The 25,040-nt window shown below is 37.2% G+C and overlaps 1 protein-coding gene across 5 annotated transcripts in view; it reads right to left on the bottom strand.

Annotated features, from left to right (window-relative positions):
- The window catches only part of CGNL1 (cingulin like 1), a 64,247-nt gene that overhangs the window by 15,899 nt on the left and 23,308 nt on the right, over positions 1-25,040 (bottom strand). For 3 of the 5 annotated variants that reach the window (XM_074880303.1, XM_074880305.1, XM_074880308.1), the window contains exons 8-12: positions 24,028-24,240; positions 9,103-9,309; positions 8,692-8,796; positions 2,566-2,718; positions 305-475 (exon numbers count right to left, since the gene is read on the bottom strand). In XM_074880303.1, the coding sequence (XP_074736404.1) occupies positions 305-475; positions 2,566-2,718; positions 8,692-8,796; positions 9,103-9,309; positions 24,028-24,240 (849 nt within the window). The remainder of the gene's footprint in view (positions 1-304; positions 476-2,565; positions 2,719-8,691; positions 8,797-9,102; positions 9,310-24,027; positions 24,241-25,040) is intronic. The other 2 variants (XM_074880306.1, XM_074880307.1) reach the window with 2 other exon arrangements.

The following is a 25,040-nucleotide window of genomic DNA, read 5'->3' as shown; positions in this document are numbered from 1 at the left end:
TCCTACAGTAGCAGGCATTAAAAGAGCAGCAGATCATCAATGGAATCCATATCATATCACTCAAGACACATTCACTTGTCAAACACTGCATTTATCTGTCACAAACAGGAAACCCCATTTCCCTGGCAGAAGCAACATGCTGATCATCATCATGAGGAATGAACTCAAAAGCATGCTGATTGAGATCAGTCTCTCATGATGAAGTACACAAAAGCACAATAGCAAACATTCATTGTCTTGACAACTATCTGAGCTAAATTCTAGGTCAAAGGTTAGAATTTGTCACTGAACTATGAGTCATTACCTCATCTTGCATTCTCATGGTTGTCAGGCGTGATTTCTCTATCTCAAGGTTCTTCTCTTTTAATTGTCTCTGCACATCTGCAAGTTCCCGGCGATTTTTCTCCTTGTATTCATCAAGCTGGTTCTGAAGCTCCAGAGTTGATGTTCTTGAGACCTCTGCCATTTCAGACATCTGGGAAAAAAGCACATAAAACTTTTTTCCTAAAATACTGCTACAAAAGGTTCTATCATGCTTAATACACCAAAAGGTCTTTTTCTCCAGCTTCAACATTCAGTTCAGTATTTTCGAATGGAAAATTTATCAAGCATGTTCCCAAACAAATGAATTTCTGTGCAGAAGCACGAAAACACAAAACAGTAAGGTTATTTTATAACAGTGTGTGACAAAACTATTCTCTTTTTGTCTGTCAGCAGTTTTCTTCCAACTGGCTGCTGTAATGAACTACACAGTCACACTACAGTATATCAAGTTATATGGTTTACACACAGATGGCAAAATAAGTCTAATGCAGTAGCATTTTAAGAATCAGCTGCAAAACTCTGAAATATCCCTGTAGCACACATTAGAACTGAACTAAAATCTGGGATCTTGTTTAAACAAAACAGAACTATTTTACAACAGTATTTTGAGACAGCAGTGTTCCAACTACTGTTCCAGCCCTGAAAGTTTTTATTGATAGTCTCTAGGTTAAAGAGGCTAATAGTAAGTTTGCATTTCATTTTGTCTTACACGTTTAAAAAAAAGTAATTCTTTCTTCACAACTTGGCAGCTCATTTGCTTCTGTCTTAGAGAACTTCCAGTGAAGTTCTCACTAACTGCAGAAGGGGAAACATAACTCCCCTTTTTAAAAAGGGAAAAAAGGAAAACCCGGAGAACGACAGGCCAGTCAGTCTCACCTCTGTGTCTGGTAAGATCATGGAGCAGATCCTCCTGGAAGCTATGCCAGGGCACATGGAAAATAAGGAGGTGATCTGCAACAGCCAACACGGCTTCACTAAGGGCAAATTGTGCCTGACAAATATGGTGGCCTTCTATGAGGTACAGCATTGGTGGTAAGGGAAGAGCAACTGATGTCATCTATCTAGACTTGTGCAAACCATTTGACACTGTCCCACACGACATCCTTGTCTCTAAATTGGAGAGATATGGATTGGACAGATGGACCAGTCGGTGGATAAGGAACTGGCTGGATGGCTGCACTCAAAAAGTTGTGGTCAACGCCTTAATGTCCAAGTGGAGAGCAGTGAGGAGTGGTGTTCCTCAGGGGCTGGGACCAGCTCTGTTTAACATCTTGTTGGTGACACAGGCAGTGGGATTGAGGCACCCTCAGCAAGTTTGCCGACGACACCAAGCTGTGTAGTGGGGTCGACATGCTGGAAGGAAGGGATGGGCCATCCAGAGGGACCTGAACAGGCTGTGGTGGTCGGCCCATGCAAACCTCCTGAAGGTCAACACGGCCAAGTGCAAGGTCCTGCCCATGGGTCAGGGCAAGCCCATGCACAAATACAGGCTGGGTGAGGAGTGGATTGAGAGTGGCCCTGCAGAGGACTTGGGGGTGTTGGTTGACAAGAAGCTCAACATGACCCAGCAATGTACATTTGCAGCCCAGAAAGCCAACCATATCCTGAGCTGCATCAAAAGAAGTGTAACCAGCAGGTCAAGGGAAGTGATTCTCTCCCTCTACTCTGCTCTCATGAGACCCCTACTTGCAGTGCTGTGTCCAGCTCCGGGGCCACGAACATCAGAAGCACTTGGACCTGCTGGAGTGGGTCCAGAGGGCCACAAAGATGATCAGGGGCCTGGAGCACCTCCCCTGTGAGGATAGGCTGAGAGACTTGGGGGGGTTCAGCCTGGAGAAGAGAAGGCTCCGGGGAGAGCTTCTAGTGGCCTTCCAGTACTTAAAAGGGGCTACAGGAAAGATGGGGAGGGACTTTTTACAGTGACATGTAGTGTTACGACATGAGATAATGGCTTTAAACTGAAACAAGGTAGGTCTAGATTCGATGCAAGGAAGAAATTCTTCCCTGTGAGGGTGGTGAGGCCCTGGCACAGGTTGCCCAGAGAAGCTGTGGCTGCCCCCTCCCTGGCAGGGTTCAAGGCCAGGTTGGACGGGGCTTTGGGCAACCTGGGCTAGTGGAAGGTGTCCCTGCCTGGGGCAGGGGGGGTGGAACTAGATGATCTTTAAGGTCCCTTCCAACCTAAACCATTCTGTGATTCTATGATGTTCAGATTCCTTCAGCCTCTTTGGAGTGAACTCATACCTCCTCCTGTAACTTTTCAACAGTCTTATTCAGTTGCCATCGTTCATTCTCCATTTCATTCTTTATCTGCTTTAACTGTTCCTTCTGGTGAGTTTCATCTTTTAACTGCTGAGTTAACTGTTGCCGTTCCTGCGAAATACAACGCATGTTCTCCTGTAGTAGATTAAAAAAATATATATAATGAAATGCAGACCCACTTTTCTAATGCCTTAAAGGAATGTTATACAACACACTCTGTGCAGCAGTAATACTGCCAGCTGTTGTGACATTAGGACAAACTTAAATAATAAAAAAAAAGTTTATGAAGTTACAGTTTGCTAGCCAGTATAGGACAAACATTATTTTAGCGATGCAGTGCTTTATCCTTCCTATAAATTCCTAAAACACTGTTGCAACATTTGTAGGACCAAACATAGACCCATTGTATGACTGTATCACCTACAAAGCATATATTCCTCTACAGTTGCACGCATCAGCAGAACCTATCTATCTCCTACAAAAGGTTCAAAATCCATTTCAGGTTTCACATTTTTCTATATGCTCCCTTTAATGCTCCCTTAAAAGTTTTCTCAATGATCTTTTTTCCTAGATTAAAAAAAAAAAAAAAATCTGTTCCTATGATGAGTGAGAAATAACTAGTGGGGCGTTCTTGTTCCTGTTGCTGTGCTTCTATAGCACCCAGAAGCCCTAATCAAGATGATGTCTCATTGTGACAGATGTTGTGCAAATAGAACTTTGCAGCTCCTAGCACAGAAATACCCTTCCTGAAAGAACTTTTGCCATTAATGTTCAAACCTTACCTTCATTATCTGGATTAAATTTTGAATGAATTGCAGAGCTATGCTGCATGCTTATCTACAAGGAGCTCCAAATGTTTCTGCTATCACATTCAGGATGTTTAAGAACTTACCACCCTCAAGTTCTAAATACATCAGCAGAATAAGTGACTGTCACTAGTTCCTTCCAATACAAGAAGGTTACCTTCCATCTGCATGTTGGGACTCTCACCTCTTCCTTCTCCCTCCATAATAAAACACCTTAACAGCCCTACCCTAAATAGACACTACAAGACTAGAAAAAGGGCTTGTTTTTATGAAGTCTGAGAGGCACTATTAAATTGATTAAAACCAGATTATGGACAGTTTAAATTGTTTCAACAGAAAACCATAAATAATTAAAATCACCATAAATTGTAAAAAACATTCCAAAACATTGTTTTACATTTTAATATTGAAAATATAAAGTTTAGTTGCGTATCTAATACTTATGATGCTTACTTTATTACAAAACCTTGAAATATGAAAACACAGTAGTATTTCTGTAGGCAATACAGATCAGAATCTCAAAAAATACTTGTTCCAAGAGAAAAGAAAGAACATCATCAAATGTTAGAATTTAGAGATTTCTTTAGATTTGTCGTCTCTTACATTCCTGTATAACCTGTCAACAAAAGATATCTCTGATACAAACACAGAGTTATGGTAGATGCCTAAGTAGTGTATATATAACCCTAAAACATGCTGGGGGCTAATAGATGTTGTTTTGCAAAGCCTAATTCTACATCTGAGTTGGTTTAGCTGACACCAAAGGATTTTAAGAACCTTGAAAAGGTTCAGCTTTAGCACTTCAGTTCTAAAAGCTGCTGAAATCTTGGGCCCCTGCTAATGTGCCATATTTGAACAGGTTATAAAAACCTCATGTTCGTCCCCCTCCATCAGCTTTTCACAGATCATTTAACTTTACTGTTTGTTTACACATCCTTGAGAAACAAACTGGGCAGACACAGATCAGTGAAATACACTGTGGCAGAATAATGGTGCCAGCAGGATGCTGTTCTGCATTGCCAGTGTGCTGAAAAGGGAAGTAAACATCAGAGCAAATCTGGTCACACTCTTTACTTCAGAGTTATCAACAACAACAAAAAAAAAAAACCAAAACCAGCCAAACAAAAACTCAATCACTACTATGAGAAGGAATTTAATCTACTAACTAGAGCAATTGCCGAAGTAACAATAGGTATGAATAATAACAATATTTAAAGAAAATAATAGGGGGCTTGATGCAAGCAGTGGATCACTCAATTCTCATCAGATCGTGCTAACTTTTGCCTGATTTTCAGATATGTAGCAGACTGTAATGCCTGAGATTGAAATTTAGCTGCTTTTCCTTTGAGTTATATTCTGGCATCCTGAAAAAAAAAAAAAAAAAAAATCAATCTGTCTCCCCATTCTTATCAAGATATTTTTACTGTTTTTTATTAAATAAGATGATAAAACTAAAAATTAACAAGTGTTGTGAAGTTGTAATCGTAATTATTTTAATAGTAAACACAATTCCTAGATAACTGACCTGTTCCAAGGAGAAATTTCCATTTTGCTGAGTTTGTTTTCAGTTAGTTCAACAATAAACTGGCAGTGGCAATGCTGCTTCAGAGTATCATGGGAACTGAAGTTCAGGAGCTTCATGCTCTCATTCCCCCCACATCTGTTAAAATCTCTCATGCCCACATCCCTCTTGCGATGCATCACTATCTGTTGAGCTGTCTGATGTGCCATAAGAATCACAGGATTAAGTATTTTCCTGGACTCACTAAAGATCTTATCCCTTTCCAGCCTACCCTTCTGGTAGATCATATTTATTAGTGACTGGAGAAAGCAAAGGCTTCTCTGGGTACATATAAAGTACAAGACTGAAAAAAAAAATTTACAGCAGTGTTGTTTCTTACCAAATCAACAAGTTTCTAATGCATGATCAGATGATTCACATGCACAACCATTCTCTTTGGAAAAGTGTGTAACAGCTGATGTTCTTTGGGCTTGATGAATTCTAGTTGGCTGAAAAAAACTGTTTTGCTTACCTCACCATTCCATAATTTTCTTCTCAGAATCTATTTAATAGGTACCCATACTATGATCTGTATTATTTAGCTAGTAGCTATGCCACAGAATCATTTAACTCGGGCATTAAAAAACACAATGCAATGGAAATGGTGCTACCGACTATCCAAATGCTGCAGTTTCCTCAGCGTCTAGCCTTTCAAAACACTATACTGAATTTCAATAGCTGAAATTTGGAATGTCCTATAGGACAGTATCAGTAGTCAACTCAAGTGTAACCTCTAATTTGAGACCCCTTCACATACAAAAATCCTTGAATACTTTTCACTGGAATTGGCTGGCCTGACAGCTACAGTGTATAACCACAAGTCAAATAAACAGTTTGTCAGTTGCCAACTGAAAGCCAACCTGTAGTGACAATCACTTTGTGAAGAAGCACAAGTGTGGCTTCAGCCCAAGTGAGGCTAACTCTACAGCAGTATTTCTCAACTTCAGGTTGTGGACAGACAGTGTTCCAGAAGACAGGGAGCCATAAAATAGGAATAGAACACACTCACACTTCCACACACCCAAAGAAGAAAACAAAATAAAATGGGGGAAAATGAAAGTAGTAACTTGTTTTCATAGTAACCTGTAAGATTATTGTGATACTTCCTTATTTTACTAAACAGTATTAGTTGAACCTTCTCTTTACAAAATTAATAATTTCTTTCAACTGGCAACTGAAAATTAAGAATATATTTCAACTTAGATTCTATGTGCCTGCCATTATTTACCACAATGAAAAGATAAGTTTCATATTCTTCTACCCATGGAAAGGATTCTATTCTGATTGTTTAATTTAAAAAGCACAGAATACTTGGCACTGCCATTCATAATGTTGGTATAATTGATATTTTTTAATATATTGCAGTACCATATCTGCTATGGTTAAGGTGCATAATAACTATATTAAATTATTTCCTTTCCCAAGAGTTCTCAAGAAACTTCCGAAAGTCTTCTCAATGTTGCAAAAATGTTAAGATGCATTTCATTTCTTGAAACAGTGGACTACATAGAGGAGGCTACCCTAAAACAAGAGGTTACAACACAGTACAGGACGCTAGAAAAAATACTACTTGTTTGACCATCCATAAAGAAAATTTCAATATATACTGATGTTGATTTTAGATATAAACATTAAAACAAATTGTCTATAATAATTACGTGTATTCCAGCTTTAACTTTTCTGAGTAGAAATTTAGGATGAAAGAGGAATAGATTTGGCTATGCTTACAGTAACTGTTAAAATTCTATTCATGTTGTCATTGTCTTACACTAGTCCACCATTAAAAGTAATTTGTACCATGTACAAGACAAGATGGGCCAGTCAGGAATTAAGCTTCCACTGTGATAAGCATTATTACTGTGTCAAAGTGTGTCATCTAAATTGCCAAAGGTAACACAAGGCCAAATCAGCCTACCGCACAACATTATTCATTAAAACAAGCACAAATCTGAAGACAGAAAGGCCGAATTGTTCTAAACAAAAGGGACTGCTGATTACATCCTGAAGTCTGTTAGTGCTTGTATCCGGTGGACAAGAAGAGTGTAGAATCGGAAAGAGGATTAAATTTGGTGTGCCAGAAATTAGACATAAAATGACAAGACTCTTCTATCTGTCACCTTTCCTAGATTTCTTTAATTTGGAGACCCAGCCTGGAAGCAGCATTCCTTGGCATGATGCCCTGAAGGATGCATAAACAGAAAAGAAAGAACACACTCTTCAAGCATCTTGACCCAAAGCTAATCAAGGTGCAGGAGATGCATATGATGTATTGATTCATGTTGTACAGGAAGGTCAAGACAGACTGTGACTGAAGGGAGTTCTTAGAGAACAGTGCTAAACACAAGCCAATGATGAGTACAAGAGCCAATGAGGTAGAAGAGATAAACAGATTTTTAAAAAAAACCCCCACACAACCAACCAAAAGCCTCAGATGAAACACTTCTTGATGTAGCTACAAGGAACATCGGCTTAAAAACATCATTTTGTAGAAACAAAACTTCTTTACCCATACTGTTAAAACCCTACATTCTTGAAGCACATTCCATTTTGAAGACATGATGGTATTTTCTTGTTGTTATTTTTTTCTTTTTACCATAATTAACCAGTGTGAGAACATGCTGGTTAACACAACCTTCCCTTGGTTTATAATCCATTTATAGACAAGTTTAATTTTCATATTTTCAGAACAGTAACATAAATTTGGTGTTGGGGAAACATGGGGAAGACATGGGGAAAACATCTGTTCAATTAAAAAAGGGTGTCTAGCAATGTACACGTATCTCACTTTCGAGTCTGATTTGTTTGACAGAATCACTTAAAAACTGTTTCTAGAAGCAAAACTAAGAATTCTAAACTACCTGATACTGTAGAAATAGATGCTTCTTCAGTAAGTGTAAAAGGTGAATTACAAAGACGAAAGATTAGGTTTGCAACTTTTTCAGATACAGAATATGATGTCAATAAGAAGGGTTTTAAGATTTATACACATTCATCTCTTTACTAAACAGATCTGAATTTTCACTCCATCTGAATCATTCCATCTTTACTCACACACAATATTGCCAACATTCCTCTCCACTGCTCTGAAGGAGGTGCATTCCCCATATGATTAATTTCTCGGAGAAAGCATGTTCTTTCCTGGATACTGAGTAGACTAAGGAGCAAGGTGGAAAGAGAACTTCATACAGAGTTTAAGAGGCTGCAAGTCCTAGTGATAAGTGTTAAGTTTCTCTGGTTTTGTGATGAAATATACCAGTTCCATGCAACATTTGCAAATAAGACAGGTTCATAAAAAAATATAAAAAGCCCATTTCCTGATATTTGTCTACTACCAATATTTTTATTTATATCCAAGTACAACTTTTTATTCTTCTAACATGTAAATACCTACACACAACCAGAACTGAAACATTCAAAATAATAAAACAGATTTATAAAACCTTAGGCAGTTCATTTTGCGATTAATCTCCCTGAAATTTTGCTAGATCCATAGAAGTATAAAAAACCAAAACAAAACAACCACCAAACCAAAAACAACCCCCAAAACTTGAGCAAGAAAACTGTTTAATTAGATGATGCTATGCTTTCAGGAAACATTTGAACATTGCAGTGAAGTCTAGACTTTAAAACAAAGTGTACTTCAAAAAGAATGAGCTGTTACTCTGTAGAAAGCAATGGTGACTCAGGTAAATAAAACAGGAAATTCAAAATGTAAATGTTCCAAATTGCTCTTGTTCTTACCTGCATATCTTCTAGTTGGTTTTCCAAAGACCCTTTTAACACTACCAATTCTTTTGCCTCATTTTCAGCATGTTTCAAAGCTTCTTCTAATTGTTGCTTCTCTTCCTGCAATGATACAATTTCATACATTTAGAAATAGTGGCAAGGCCTTTAATCTGACAAGTATACTGAGCTATAAAGTATGTTCACCCCGGCCTATCACTGATCTCCCCAGTTCCAAGCTGTGACTTGCTTTTACACTGGTTTTCACTGGGGTAATCTTTCCTATACATGTCAGCAAACTACATCCCGCTTCTTGACAACCTGCTGGTTTTGCTTAGCCTTCCCAATGACATTGCCCATTCTCCTCTTTGTCAGTTTTTATTCTACAATGTATCCTTTGCAAATCAGGGGCTTGTTTTTGTAACTTACCTCATATCTTTTTATTTTTTCCTTCACTGAATTTTCTTCTCCTTTCATATTATCAATTTGTTCATGCAACTCTTCAATTTTACTCTCTAGCTCATCAACTGTTCTCTTCAACTGTTGATTTTCCTCAGTCAGCTCTTTGACTTGATTTTCTATGCTATTCCGCACCTCTTGTGCAGCATTTCTTTCACTGGCAAGGACAGCAGCACTCTAGTGAAAACAAATCATGTCATGTTAATAAAATTAAAAAAAAAAAAAAAGATGCTGTTTACCAACAGAAGTTTCACATGGCACCACAGCAAATACAGCTAGGATGTAACATTAGAATGTCAACAAAATTTACCTTATAGTCTGTATGCATTACAAACATGTATCTTTATTTTTCATATTACTGTGGGAGAACACACAAGGAGCATTTTTTTTCAGGCATACCTACGTGCTAAAGTAACATAGAACACCTTAACAGTCTCATGCCTGCCATCACATATTTTCACCTTAACATCTTCCTCTTTATTGCCCTAAAATATTTTCATTACCAAATCCCATTGTTAGGTAATTCCAAGTAATCTAAAAACTGTAACAGACATCAAAAGCCATAGGGACCTTTAAGGAAGAAGATATTGATGAAGAGTGTCTTCCACAGCAACACAAAACTGAGGCAGTCTCGCCCCACTGCTTATTCCAAGCACTAACATACAACACTCTACATCCATGCAACTATTTGCTTTGTGGGGCTGCAGAGTAAATCGACTTAGAGAACAGGATCAACCGTAGTATATACACACAGAGATAAATATAAAGAGATCTTGACACTAAAAAAAAAAAAAAAAATAAAAGGAAGGTGGGAAACATTCCTGGAAAAAAGCCCCAATCCATTTCAAAACACGGTCCCACAAAGTGCTGTGCCAGCACAGAAGAGCAGATGGGAACAAGCCATAGAGACTGGAAGTACCTTACAGTGGTATTGTGCAGCTCTACCTGCGTATCACACAGCCCACACTTGGGGCTGTACTTATTCAGTAGAAGCTCTGCTTGGTTTTCACAGCTACTGCCTGAGGATGGAAGGAGTTTAACTACTGAGTTCAGCTTGTGTTCAGAAAGATACACTTTGTATTTTTTCATAAATGCAAATCAATATACAGCACAAATTATAATAAACTACTCAACACAATTTATTATATGTGGTGATTTTTTTTTTTTTTTAGCAGGACAACTGGCTGCAGCATGTAACCTTTCAGAGCTAATCATCTCCTTAGTCTCACCACTTACCCTCTCTAAAACACCCTACCATTTACTGTGGAAACCATGAGTGGAAGTATGGGTCTAGATTGTTATACTATCTATGCTGTTATACTAGAACACAGACCACGTACGTACTTGTAAACATTTAATTGTGTGGAGTAAAGAGCTGAAGGACTTAATCTTCGCTCTTCACTGACTTGTCAGTCAGAATCCCCTCCAAAGAACATAAAAGAATCCCAAGACAGAAATTGTGGTTCTTGTTCTTGGGCATTCAGGGTCTGATACAAAGCAGTACTCTGTACAAAGATCTGGTTCTCATGTATAGGCCCACCACCTTCTACATCAAGACCTTAAACAATAGTAAGGCCACCAGAACAAACATGAGTCAATCTTAGACCAGTATTGTCTCCAGTGGCCATAGCTGGTATTTACGGACAAAAAGAGGAAGAACTATGGGGCGATCCTTTCCCCATTACACACTCTCAGCTCTCACTGCTTTTCCTCCGTGAATGTATCATCTGTTAATTTCTCTAATCCTTTTTGAATCCATTTATACCTTTGGCTTCTACATTATCTGGTGACAATAGGTAATTACACATTAATTACTGAAGCATAACATTTTTGCATGTGAAATTGTGTTTATCTGAGTGAAAACAAAAGAAATCCTACAGAGTACTTTGGTGAGAAAGTATTTTGTGAATATTTTACGCAAGCAAGAGAATCACTTTTCAGTTATGTTATTTTTTGGTTGTAGGTCCTGATTTTCCCCTTCCCCGCCCCCAAAAGGAATAAGCAAAGTTATATAAAAGGGTATTTACAAAGTGGGCCCTCACTAAATTGTTTTCTAGCAAGCAACAGCTTCAAAATCATGCAAATTAGTTTGATAAAGCGGTAACTCAGAAAACACTCAGACTGTCTACAGGGTCAATGAACTTATACAAAAACTGGCAGCATAAGCAGGCTGACAAGTTCTGGACTTTTGAAAATACTGAAAAAACTTGTTCTTCTAAGTACATGACTACTTAAAAGCTCTGAAATAAATCTCTGTTGATGCTTTAAGTTCTCGCATACTGAAATTTCAATAGCATTTCTATATTCCTTTAATTTTTGCTTTTTGCATACAGCAAAGTTTTACTAATTAGCAAGCACTCCACCAGTGGCTCCTTTTTGTCTCATTTCCCCTTTCTGGAGCTGAGTGAAAGCAGCTGAGGCATGCTGGGGAGTTCAGGGAGAGGAATGTTGATTTGTCTGTTCTTTTTCATCCAACCGCCTACACAGGGCTGCACAGTAAGAGAGGACTGCAGCAGACCCACACCATACCTGAAGATTCCACTACCCCATCTACCATGGTTTGCTCTACTTTTCCAGCACAGGAAGCATTATCTACTTAGAAGTACGCACACTCACACACACACAAAAGCAAACAACCAAACAATAACCCCAGATCTACATACATAAATATACACATAAATACATATATATACACACACACATATTTAACTTAACAGGTTCAAAATTAAGTTCAGCCTACACTGACGCAGTCATATCTAGAGATCTGCTCCAGCCTGCCTTTTGCTGTACGCATCTTAGGATACTGTTCCAGTCACTAAAACTAAACTGGTATTCTCCCTCGTTGTTCACTACATATTTCAGTAAGTTAGCAAGATGCTAGGTGAATATTTACATACAAATATATATATATATATATATATAAGGTAGAGAAGTATAAAGTGCAAGTCGCAGGTATTGTCTTTATTAAGCTAATTTAAAATCTTGGAAATAAATTGGGTATATAAGTAAAAGCTGCCCAAGTGACCAGCACTTAACCAGCAGATCTCCACACGTCTCTAATGACCTTGGTTTCATTACAAGGGTTATACCTTCACATGAATGAACTGTTCCCAAACAAATTCTCTAACATGTTAAGTACAAAATTCCTTTCTTTCACCTGGAAGGGGTATGTCTTAAAAAATACCAACAATAAATATATACCCTTACACACACACTTTTTCAAGATGGTAGGAGAACTCTCTTAGTATACATGGGAAGCTTTACTGTATTGTAGTTGGAGAGTGGGCATTTTTTCTTAAGTATCTTCTGGGGACAGCAGGAGAAATTTTCTTCACGATGCACATTTCTCTTTACACTACTGTTTCAACATCTTTTCAACATGTTTCAGATAAGACTGAAAAGAAACACAGGAGTATTTGTCCTATCAGTTTATCTTACCCAGTTGTACTATACATATAAGACACAATTGTACTATATATATAAGGCATGGAAGATCACCTTCAGGGTATAATTCAGGATATTACAAAAAACAACACACAAGTATCTTCAATCTGATAGTGAAATTTAAACAAAGTCAAACCACAGAAATACAATTTAGATGTTCTTCAAGTAGAAAATGCACACATAGAGTCAAACTACACAGCTGTGTTTAGATAGAAAAAACCCTATATTCATTTATCCCCAGTATAATGAGAATTGTATGCAGAGCTCTTCACTGGCATAAATGAAGCTTCTGGATTATAATAGCTTTTGGCAATACATACCATACCCTGTAGCATACTGCCACAGAAAATTTAGGGTATGAAAAATCTCCATGCCTCTTCCCTTCCCCTATTCTCCACTGTTTGTCTTACCTGGCACCCCATGTCACCTTCTACCTCCCCTCCAGGTCTTGGAAAGACAGGTGAACATGCTAGAAAAGAGCCGAGGTATCATGAGAAAGGATATGCAAAGGAAGCAAGCACTGAAACATAGTTCTGACAGACCTTGTAGCAACACCATTAGGGGAGAACCTGGTGGAGAGAGATCCCTATCCATCTATTGAACAGTTACATAAGGTTCAGGCCAGCTATCAAATCACACATGGACACTGCTGAAGCAGAAATAGATTTTGCATCCTTTGACTACAGAACCCTACCACACAGGCAGTGTACTCAACCAGCCACAAGCAACTAGAAGGCAATATTACTCACACAGAGACCATACATTAAATTTACCACTCTGTTGTCAGAGAACGCCCACTATGTTCTGCAGAGAAGTCCCCTAATAAAACATGCCAGTGGAAGATATGAAAACTACTGCACTGAAATTACAGGGAAATTACTATGTATGTTGATAAATTTTGAATGCCAATTACTGCACTTCATAGGCTAAAACTGAAAGTGGCAACAGCATAGACAGTTTAAACTGTACAACAGATGGCATTTGCTAACAGCCAGCGGTAATCCTATTCTGTTTGGTTCTGTCTACATGAGCAAGAAGGCACAGCTTTCATTTAAAATTCAGTGACTGGCTCACACGTTCAAAAAAGGAGTTGAAAGCTGTTTGCAAAAGCATTGAATTGGAGTGGGTTAGAGTGATGAGGATGAATCTAGGATAACTGAACACTATAGGGCTAGTAAGTACAAATGAGTAAAAAAGCCAGACAGGGAGAACTCACATGTACAGATTGTGCTGTGGATCCATATCCTTTAGTCCACACATGAAATGGGGCTGTATGTAAACACTGTGAGTTAACAAAAGATCCTTAAGGCTTAAAGACACTACATCAATTAATGACTCCTGTTAGTACCCATTCATAAATCCTTTACATTGCTACATTTGATATTTGGGGATGTTGGTAAAGTTTTGGCAATCATTTTAACTAAGTTTATATAAATTTAACCCATGGCAACAGAACTGGGTAAAGGTCACAAAGTAATGACTTAAGTGGAACATGAAACATTAACAAACATGTTGTTAATATAAAATCATCTTTAGTTCACAGAATTGTGGATCAGCCTCTTCAGAGAATTGAAATGAGATTATATACATAAACACATACAGAGCACATAACAGACGAAACTGGTTAAACAAGATTCTTGAAGACAAAATCTGGAATTAAATACTGTATATTCAGACATATTTGCCATACAAAAACCCCAAACCAAACAACAAAAAACCCCACCCCCCCCAAAAAACAGGGGGAAAAAAATTGCTTCAAGCATTGAAGGGGGCTCTTTGGATCTTAAAATTAATGTATCTCAATTCCAAGACTGCAGTTTCTTCCCTATGATACATAAAACATGCTTATTTCTTTTAACTCCCAATTGCTAGTTGTGGCAGTATGTCTTAGTAAACCAACTTTTTACTCTATCATATTATGGAGTTATATTTATGTAAGGTTAAAACCCTACAGCATTTTCCTTGGTATGTTTGTTTGCCTGCATTTGCTTTGTCTTCCCTTTGAATCTGTCTGTCCTCACTCTGTCTTCCAGGGCATCCAGTGCCTTCTATTCCCTATGTTTAGCCTGTTTCACATTCAGATTTCCAACTCTAAATTTCCATCTCTCTAAAGGAGTAATACCTTCCTCAATATCCACATTCTTGCAGACTTCTTAAACACACTCATATCTTCTTCCCATTTATTGTTTTTGAATACATGAACTATTTTATTACGCTTTCTCAAATATTATCATGTTTAAACTCATGATTTAATAAGACTGAGCAAGCCTTATCAGCAGACTCAAGCTACAGGGATTAGGTAAAAGAAGCTGGAAATGGGTTGCAAATTTCTGAAAAAAGATGGAAAAAGAAAGAGAAGCCTGTCTAGAAGAAAGCAAACATAGCTGTAATGATGAGGTCCCACAACACAAAGTCCTCTGTGACTGCCTGAAGATAAGCTTCTGCATTCTGACATTGTCATTGTGCCACAGCGCACATGCAGTAGCTTTACTTATTAGCCCAGCAGTGGACTCAAACCACCATGAATAAAACAAGTTATCAAATCCTAAAAGAAAGGTCCACTGCAAAAGATCAGTTTCTGACCACAAAAAAAGATCATACATAGAGGAAAATAATCTATGGTGATCAATAACCACCAAAAATTTTTAATAGTTCTCATACATTTTAATTCTGAAACTTAAAGGATTAGTCAATCAGCTTGAGAACAAATCAAGAGTTTACAGTGGAAGGGGCTGTTGCTGCAGAAATAAAGGAGTGCTGCAGAAATGAGTGAAGCAGTAAGAGAAAGGATAGTTTCACCACTAAGGTACCCAAATACAGCCCTAGAGAATCTGGAGCCTATTCTTGTCTCTGCTAAAGAGCTTCTGAGGCAAGATTCAACCAAAACTTTCCAGAAGGGACCCATAACTGCATGCTCCTTAATTTCCTTGGTGCTTGATTTGAGACATTAGGATTTGATTTCCAAAGTCTTGAGTGCACAGTTGCAACTCAAGTCAGGAAAATTGTACCCTGAATATATCAAGGGCTATAATGGTTAACATTACGTCAACCTAGGCACCTCAATTTGAACATGCACAGCTAATGGATCCTTTTGACAGGAATCTACCTACCTCTTACTTTCCTACACTTAAAATGGGTAATAACATTACTCATGAGCTTGTAGCTATGCTGAGAAAAGGTATGAAAGTTTCTGAAATAATAAAGGTAATTCTTTCTTCAGAAGTTTTTAATAGTATGTACTGAGTGCAGGAAGAGACCAAAGTCTGAAAAAACACTGATAAATGAAATATTTCAACATTAAGTGAGTACAAAGCTACTTTTAACTCGACAGATGAGAAGAAAGTGAGAGAATCCATGCACATATGTATGTGTACTATTTGATTTAGTATGTACACATGATTTATAAAGTTTTACCTAGCATAGGTCTGCTTATCTGAGCCCACATAGTCACAGCTTCTGGAGTTCATATGCATGCAGAATTTAGTTCTCAGCTTTGGCCCTAAGGAAGTTACTCTCTATACGGGAACTTCAGCAGTGAAATTCAATTCCCTCACTTCTCATCCTGCTCCTTTCAGGTGTTTTGCCTAACAAGAAATTAATTTAATAAAGGTGAGTTTGTGTCCTTGTATCTTAGATATATACATGTCCCGAAATATTTTAAAATATATTAAAATTAGTCAAGACCAAGTTTAAATAAAGCAATAAATATTGTTCCAACTCCTTTGTTACAGAAATCTTGGCAAAGCAAATTACTTATATACTATTCTACTCTCAACTTTGGTGCAAGCAGTGCAATTTAAAAATCAGATTTAAAAATCAGATGAAGCTCTGTTAGTACAAAAGGCATCAAAATCCTTCCCACCACTCATTATTGTGTAAACCCAAAGAAACTGGACAGAACACACAAACAGGGTCCTCAAGATGTAAATGCAATATTTGATTTCAACCTAAATACCAGCAAAAAACATCTTGGATAGGAATGCAGAAAATGTTCTGTGGCTCCACACCTTTTTTTTACCACACCCTCAACACTGGCAAAGACATGAGAGTGGTTGTGTAACTGATCATTAAAAAATGGCTTTGGCTGACTTCAGTGGTTCAGCTGGTGAAATTCCCTTTTGGCAGTGACAGCAGAGTACAGGACCTTTAGAGTCCTTTTACAAAATACAGGAAGAGCTGAAGTGAAGGGAAGCAAAGTATCTCATTCTCATAGAATTGTTACAATTTTCACTAGATTCAACATTTACTAGGCACAACTCAGCCAATTTTTCTAAAAACCTTTAAATTTCCTTTCAGAATCAAGTTCAACTGAGTAAAACTGAATTCAACCAGTTAACTTTTTGTTCTTTAATTGCCATACTTGAAGTAAAAATCTAAAGAATAAATCTCCATTCAAAATGAGTTAGAGCACAAATAGAACTTTTTTAATGGAAGTAACAGACTTTCAGATATTCTTTCCATATTTATACTTATGGAATCAAAGTAAACGACATGATAATCTTCCAAAACCTTCTGAAACTAAGGGAATAGCATGGCTGCTCACTTCACTCTGTTCCTGGTGTGGAACACTTAAGGTATCAAGGAAGATATTGTCTGCTGAAACCAACTCTGAAGTCTCATGGGCCACCTTTTTAGGCTGATGCTGGACTAGTTGTTTAACTTCTTGAACTACATGTAAAGTTTCATGTGGCTTCAGGGATTTAGATCTCCCCAGCTCCCTCAGATGATGCCGAGGAGGTAGAAGTCATGGAGATACCAAATCCCTTTCTACTGTCTTTTCCTCTCCTTTTTGTATATAAACAAATCAAGTTTAAATAAAAAAACTAGACACTGATTTCCCTAGGTAACACGCAGGTGATTTCTAAAGAAAGAAAAAAACAAAAGCCACCTACACCCAAAGACTGACACCCAAGGAAGAAAGACAAACAGTAAGTCTCAACATAGGGACAGCCCTTTAATAGTAATCTTTACTAGCTCTTCAGTAAAGACAGCTTCTGAAATCAGTATTGTTCAGGTACAGTCATCTAGTTTTTCAAGGTCATGAACGCAAATAGCAGGTCTTTTTTTCTTTTTGTAGCTCTGTTTGTAGTTCTGGTATTTTTCCACACCGTGTACCTTGAGGCAATTCTTCTAACCTCAGATACTATTTCTTAAAGGAGTTGGAAACCCTGGGATGAATAACACAGTAACACTGGATAGCATGGATAATAAAATCTCCTACCTCTGAAAACGTAATGTGAAAACTCCTTAATAGCAAAACAGTGTTAAGCTACCAACCTCCTACCCTCACCTCCAAACAAACAAACAACTCAAGCTTCTAGAAAAGAAACTAAATAGCCTTTCTACCTTACAGTGATTACATTAATTCTTCCTATCATCTCAAAATGAGGCCTAGCCTACTTTAACACATAGCTATGTCTTTGGAAGTTAACTATCATTAGTTACCTATTAAAAGGCTCAGTGCGTTTTTATCTCTTAGTGAGGTATGCTGCAACCAACTTGAATCCTCAGCTGTATTTCAAGAGATTATTCAGTAAGTAAGTGCACAAATTTACAACAAGTCAGACTGTCTTTTCCTCCACTTCAGCCAGAGCCATTCTATTAACTGGTTAAAAATTACTCACTTGTGACACTTTAGAGGTAAGACTTGTTTTCTTGTAAGGCCATTCTCACTGATCTAAACGGTATCATATCCTTAATATTATGTTCAAAACTATTTAGGTTTTCATTTATGAGATGTAATGAAAGATTTAAATTTAAATGCCTGCATTTTATAATTGAGAATGCTTTTTTTTTTTTTTTTTTTTTTTTTAAACACAGAGCATATTAAACAAAATTTCCCAACGTAGGCATGACCTAACACTTACACAGTTACAAAATCCAGAGCCAGGAAAGTATTAACCTCTCAACCAGTAGCTATATCAATGTCATATTATCCTCCTAGCTATGCATCATGACATACTCAGACTGGCTTATATGAACAGTTTTTTCAAGGTCAGAAGTTCTTGCAAAGACTAGAGTAAAATATTAACTAGTTCTGTGTTCACACTGTACCCTACTGAATGGACTTAACACAGTCAAACACTTCACAGACACACAAAAACAAACATATATTTTCACAGGACAAACCACCTGAACATACATATACTGTCTTCTGCCGAGGAGGATTAGAGATCTTCCTGATGGTATTAAAGACGACAACTGCACAGCCTCCTGCCAACTTTCAGAAACAAAAAAACCCCACAACCAACCAACCCCACTTCCCAACCCAGACTAACTGAAATAGTCCTGGCTGAATAAGGTTCACAATGGTGAAATGACTATTACAGATAAAACAAGTCTGTCTTTTTTTCTTGTTTAGATGTGGTCCAATCCAACTCAAATAGAGCTTTGCACGACAGTTTTGCTCAGAGGCTTTCTTGACTCTACATACAGTATAAAAACCACTTCAGTTATAGTTTCATGGTACTGTCTGCATCTAAACAAACACATGTTCCCACTAAATAAATGGAGGAGTAAATTGTGTGGAAATGAAAGACCAGAGGAGCTGGAACTTAAAAAGATTGCTTTAGCACCAAAGCATTGTTGACAACAAAGCTAATATTCCATAATTTGTTTGGCATTTCATTTAATGGGTGCCTAAAAACATGTCTGATGCTATTACCAAACAACTTCCTTTCCACGCACAGAACAGACATAGCAAAACAAATGAAATTCATCTCCCAGATCTTCCATATACAGTTCTAAAATATGTGTTTCCAATAACAATGCCTATTTAAGGAGTGCCTGCACCCTTCCTTCCACCATCACGCTTCTTCTGTCTGTGCACCCTCCCTCTCTTTCCCCCACCTCATCTGTGTAGGACCACACTGGAAATCAATCAAAAACATATCAGACTTTTAGAAAGCTGGTAAAGGACAGCAGAAAATTAAGGGGTGTGTGTGCAGATCATGAAATAGGAAACATTGACTTGGACTGGTCACTGCTCTATTCTTTGACTCTGTATACAGTTTAGATCAGTTACCAAGTGGCTTCTACTGTTGAAACAACAACAAAAAAAGTGTTATTTCAACATGGCAAAGCCTGCATCAGGCAAGCAGAGGAAAGAAAGAACCCACCAGTGACATTTCAAATCCTGGTTCATCTTCTCTAAATCTTTTCCAGCTGTTGTGTATCTTGTTTGAGGTGAACGGACTAGACTCAGACACAGCACTCAGGATGCAGATTCAGATGAATTATAGACAGATGTATACAAGGGCATAACGATGTTCTTATGCCCAAGTAATTCCTGTAATATGTTCCTTTTACTGCTATCAAGACAATGTTTTTATAGAGCTATTTATTATAACCCCAAGATTTCACCTTAGAATAGCACAAGTTAGTTTGGATCCTACTGTTTTTTTCCATAGATATAATTTTACAGTTATATACATTAAATTTGTCTATCACTTTATGTACTAAAATGTTTCTGTGATGCTTCACAATCAGTTATGTCTTCACTTTACCTTGAGTAACTTGGGTAACCACTGGTGTTTATACAGCATTCTTCCAAACTAGGTTCTCAGAATATACCAAATTTAGTTGTTTCATTTTACATTTAAACTATATATGCCAAGCCATTTCTACAAGGCAGGCATACACTATATAGATCAGTATCACTTGCAATGCTTAAGCTAGTTTTTGTTAAGCTTCTGCTGTATGTGGGAGATTTTTATTATCTCTAAATATCATATTATCAGGTTGGGTAGAAAAAGATTCAATATTCACTTTCATTTCCAAGTTCTTTATAGCTCTGCTAGATTCACCTAAATTCACAATCACTTCATACAGAAAGGGAAAAACCAAAGCCAAAATGGCTTCTCATCTACAATGCTCAAAATTCTGTATTATTTTCTTATTTTAAAGGAGTACACTTTTAGTTTGTAACACGTGCAGAAGGTAACCACTGTCTTTTGCTGTTCCTACCACTTGCTCTGGTAAAATTCTTCTTCTCTTTAATCATATCACATGTCTTAACACATACATGTCAGTTAAAGCTCAAATGACTACAAGCTTCATTGCATTCTTAAATGTATTGATAAATGTATCAGCTTCTAAACTCTTGAGTGTCCATTTTATCATTTTGAGGACAAGGTCAGAAGCATGATGAACCCTGAATAAACAAGTCAAGGTCAGGCTTAGATAAGCCTCTTCATAATGTGATGTTTACAGCTTTTTCTGAACAACATAATATGTGCAGACTGCTTCTCAAAACAGATGTAAATTTGACAGTGTTGTGCAGTCTGCAACTGTACTCCTGAGCTGATACAATTTCAGTGGAATTAGAACAGTACCAGTTGCAATTTGCTACCTTTTACCTACTGTATTACATTCCAATAGCTATATCCAAATTTTACTGAAACAGTGGCACTTCATCCACAGTGACAGAGCACTCATGGTTAAGTAGTACAATTCTGGCCTGTTGTGTTGTAGGGTGAAAATAAATAATGTAAGTTTTTGCACTACATTAAAACCAGGAGTGGATTCATAGTCATTTCTGCTCTAGCGCTTACAGTTATGGAGAAATCCGTTTTTAATTTATTATTAAAGGCAATTATTAACCCACAGAAGCATGTTATGGTAGAGTAAAACTTCTACTGTTGTTAGATGGAAACAGTCTGGTCTCAGCCTTAATAAATAAGCGATGAAGTTAAGAACAATCACAGCCATCTCAAGACTACCACAAGGCAAAAGACATAACACAAAAATGAGTTAAAAAGCTAAACTGTAGCAAAGAAAATGAATACCTTAATATCTGTGGCTTTATATTAAAATATCTACTTAAAAAAACCCAAAAAAACCTAATCTACCACCACATCAGTGATCACAAGAACAGAATCGCACGTGACAAATAACCCTGCTCTGTTCTCCTATCAGATAACCTTGAGTATATTTCTAACATGATTTCAAAACAGATCTACGTGGTATTCTAATCACACAGACTAAATGCACTGTACATTACTTGCCAAGCTATCTGATGTCTCCAACAGCTGAAAAATTCTGCTGATTTAACACTGGCACAAAAATTACTTCCTTTCTCCCTGCAAAAACTTCCTTTTCGTCCTAATGCATATTCACAAGACACCTTTACTCAGTGTACTAATATGGATGATATAGAAGCAACATCAGAACTAACAACCTTGTACATACAGAGTCCAATATACCCTGATCTATCAAACATCAGCATCCATATTTTCTGTATGATAAACCACTATTACAGCATTTCTTCATTAAATTCAACAGAATGGCCCTTTCCATTAATCTTTGATGTAAATGTCTTGTAGCCCACCATTCAATATAAATCTTTCCAGGTTGCAAAAATATTAACAAAATTAATTTAACAGGTCAAGCATCTTCAATTGTATAAAACACGATTTTCACACACACTGTTGGGTATTCCAGATTAATTATAAAACCAATAATTAACATCATATGTAAGATCACAGCAGATCACTCATCTAACTCCCTGCAGAGACTGGTAATACTTTCCTGGTGATATATCAAACTCCACAATTAGTCTCAGCCAGCGGGCATAGGCATAATGCTGCGCTTCAAAAAATCATTAAGGATACTAATACTAGGTGAAATTAAATTAAAAAAAAAAAACAAACCTTCCAACTAAGCATGATAAAAGTTTTACTTAAAAAATAAAAACAGCAAAAATCACTTGAAGTAAAATCGGAAGAGCAGAACTGGTGCTTAGAACACATTAATTAAATTTCACTTTTGAACATCGTATTAAATTTACTATTAGATAGACTATGTCATGCAAGTGAATAAATGGTATTTATAACTATCTCTAAGCCACAGCAACCCAGTCATAGAGCCATTTCCCAGACTATTATTGTTATGCCAAACAGACTACTCTTTCATTTCTTGTCAGTCGTAATTACAGTTCCATAATTGAAATACAGTAAATTACCATGCAGTAACTTTGAAAGATGGTTCACAGAGGTTAAGCTGTCACTACAATTACTGTATAATAAAAAATGATAATTTAAATGTTCTACTTTTCTTGAAGAGAAAAGAATTCAATTCAAGTAGCTCAGATGAGTCAAATACCTTCATGATGACGTAAACAAAGAGAAACAACACATTTAAGCAAAGCCAAACAATCTCAAGTAGAAGTCCCAGGCTGCATAAACAAATCAGTGTATATAAACTTTTCTAACCACTGAAGAAAACTGCATATTTAAAAACAATCTTTTAAAAGAATATACTTTATCAGAGTTCAGCCATACAGTAATTCCCTGCATCTTCCATACATGCTCCTATTTTGCTCATAAAGTATATAAACCTTTGGAAACTCCTTCCAAGTTTCAACCTTAATTTTAATTCAGTTCTATGTTATGTTTTCAGCCATGACCAGTAGGATAACTGCAACTCACCTAACACCAATGAGGTAAAGGACGTAACTTAGCATGGACATTTCTAAGCATAAAACTGGACATACAATTTTGACTTACATTGGTCAAGGACAGTTTGCCTGTAGAAATTTTCTCAAATATTTGACAGAAATAAAATGAGGGAAGGGGATACAGAAAAGACACAAATAATCGCCATGGTAAAAATAATGCTCAAAAATTTTATGAGAACTGTTCCCTTACCAAAAAAAAAAAAATCTTTCTATAAATTCCTAGCTGCTCTCTCTGCAAAGATAACTTCACCACAAAGGACACCTTTTGGAAAACCATAACAAATACACACATCTGAAAACTGTTACTGGTCTGCCCCTCACAGAGACTTCCTGCTGATGCTGGAAGAGGCAACTCCTTCAGTTTTATTTTCTTCCTGTCTGCTTCCAGACACCCAATCCCTGCTGTTTCCCTTGTGCTGGCACTCATTTGACCATTCAGTAAATGAGATAAGCTCAATAAATGAAAAGGACACAAAATAAAACAAAAAAACCCCCTAGTAGTAAGTAGTTGAAGGAACAAGGTGGAACAACGTAACCAGGCAACAGGACATGACACAAGGAGCTGAAGGTACGAACAGCGAGCTGCAAAGAACTGCAGAGAACTGCTAGAAACATCAAAACTAATTTCAACAGCATCACTGGCAAAGCATGCTGGCACTCTTCAGGGCATCCTCAAGGTTTCAGTGATTCCATTTAACCCAAGACAAGCAAATGGTCCTCTCCACTATACTCCCACCTATTCTCTCTCAAAGTTTGCAATGAAGCAAACGTAGTAAGTAACTGCTTGAAGAAAGGGCCACAACTTCAGCTGTGACAAACAATGTTAAAGTGTATGAAATAAAACTTAATTCTCAGCAAGCTAAGAATCTCATAGCCCAAATCTTTACCTATTTATTTTGCTAAAAAAATAGTAGTATCTGAAAGCATCTAGTATAAAACATCCACAAGAGGTATGATTTTTCCCTGTAGAGATTAATTGTAATCACTTATTTCACCTCTGCTGCTTTGTCCAGGCTCTGCTGTAGATTGAGCAATTCTTTATCATGTTGCTCTTTAAGTTTATCCATCTCCATGTCATGGCTAGATACTTCTTCTTTTAGTGCTCCTTTTAAAGCTGTAAGCTCTCGCTCTCTCTTTCTCAAAATCTCTTCTTGTTGATCTTTTGCTATTAATACTTCTTGTAGATCCTGCTTCATTTGCATCAGCTCCTAAAGAACAAAATTAAACACAGTTGCATGACAAATAGCTCCAATGGATGTTCTGTTTGCGTTTCAAAGAAGGAAAGCATATAAGTATAAGCTCTCCAAGGCCAACTTCATTTCATATGACCGATGTATTGACTGCAGCTTTTATAGTAAGCTAAAAATTTACTAAACCCTAAGATTATTATAACATACAGCTCAAGTTTTATTAACAGGTCAACATATCTGATGCTGCAAAACTATGAAAATATTCTGATGGTGTATGTTATGCTGTCTGTAAATAAACCAGGAGTCAAACTAAGGTTGCCACTGAACAACTCCCTCAGTCCCACCTTCTGTAACAAAGAGGTAGATAAGAACAAAGAAAAACCTTTTTCTCCTCATGCTGCAAGAACAGTGAACCCAATGATAATTCCCTGTTGTCTTTTCTGCTGTAAATAATGAAGTTGCTTCTGCAAGTGCTGAAGACAAAACAAGTGCTTCCCAACTGAGTCCATGCCTTTACACCCTTTCTCCTCCCACCATGTTCACCCTAGAAGTCATTTCCCCTCTACAAATTGCTGGGAAAGAAGTGGGTAGTTCTTGAATCTGAAGAATAAATACACACATGCATGTATATAAACACAGAATAAAATAACAGCAACAATCAAAAATGTACAACTTCAAGAATTATCTAATTCAGTATTTCTCAAGCTGTGAATAACTGCACTTTCAAAAAGAATGTAAACTTCCCCTGCACTGAAGCAGGATCAGTACATCTAAACCATTCCTGACATACATCATCTACTCTGTCCTTAAAAACCTAC

This window comes from Strix uralensis, chromosome 11, assembly GCF_047716275.1.
Source record: "Strix uralensis isolate ZFMK-TIS-50842 chromosome 11, bStrUra1, whole genome shotgun sequence".
Classification (NCBI taxonomy): Eukaryota; Metazoa; Chordata; class Aves; order Strigiformes; family Strigidae; genus Strix; species Strix uralensis.
This window is presented reverse-complemented; position numbering and strand designations above follow the sequence as displayed.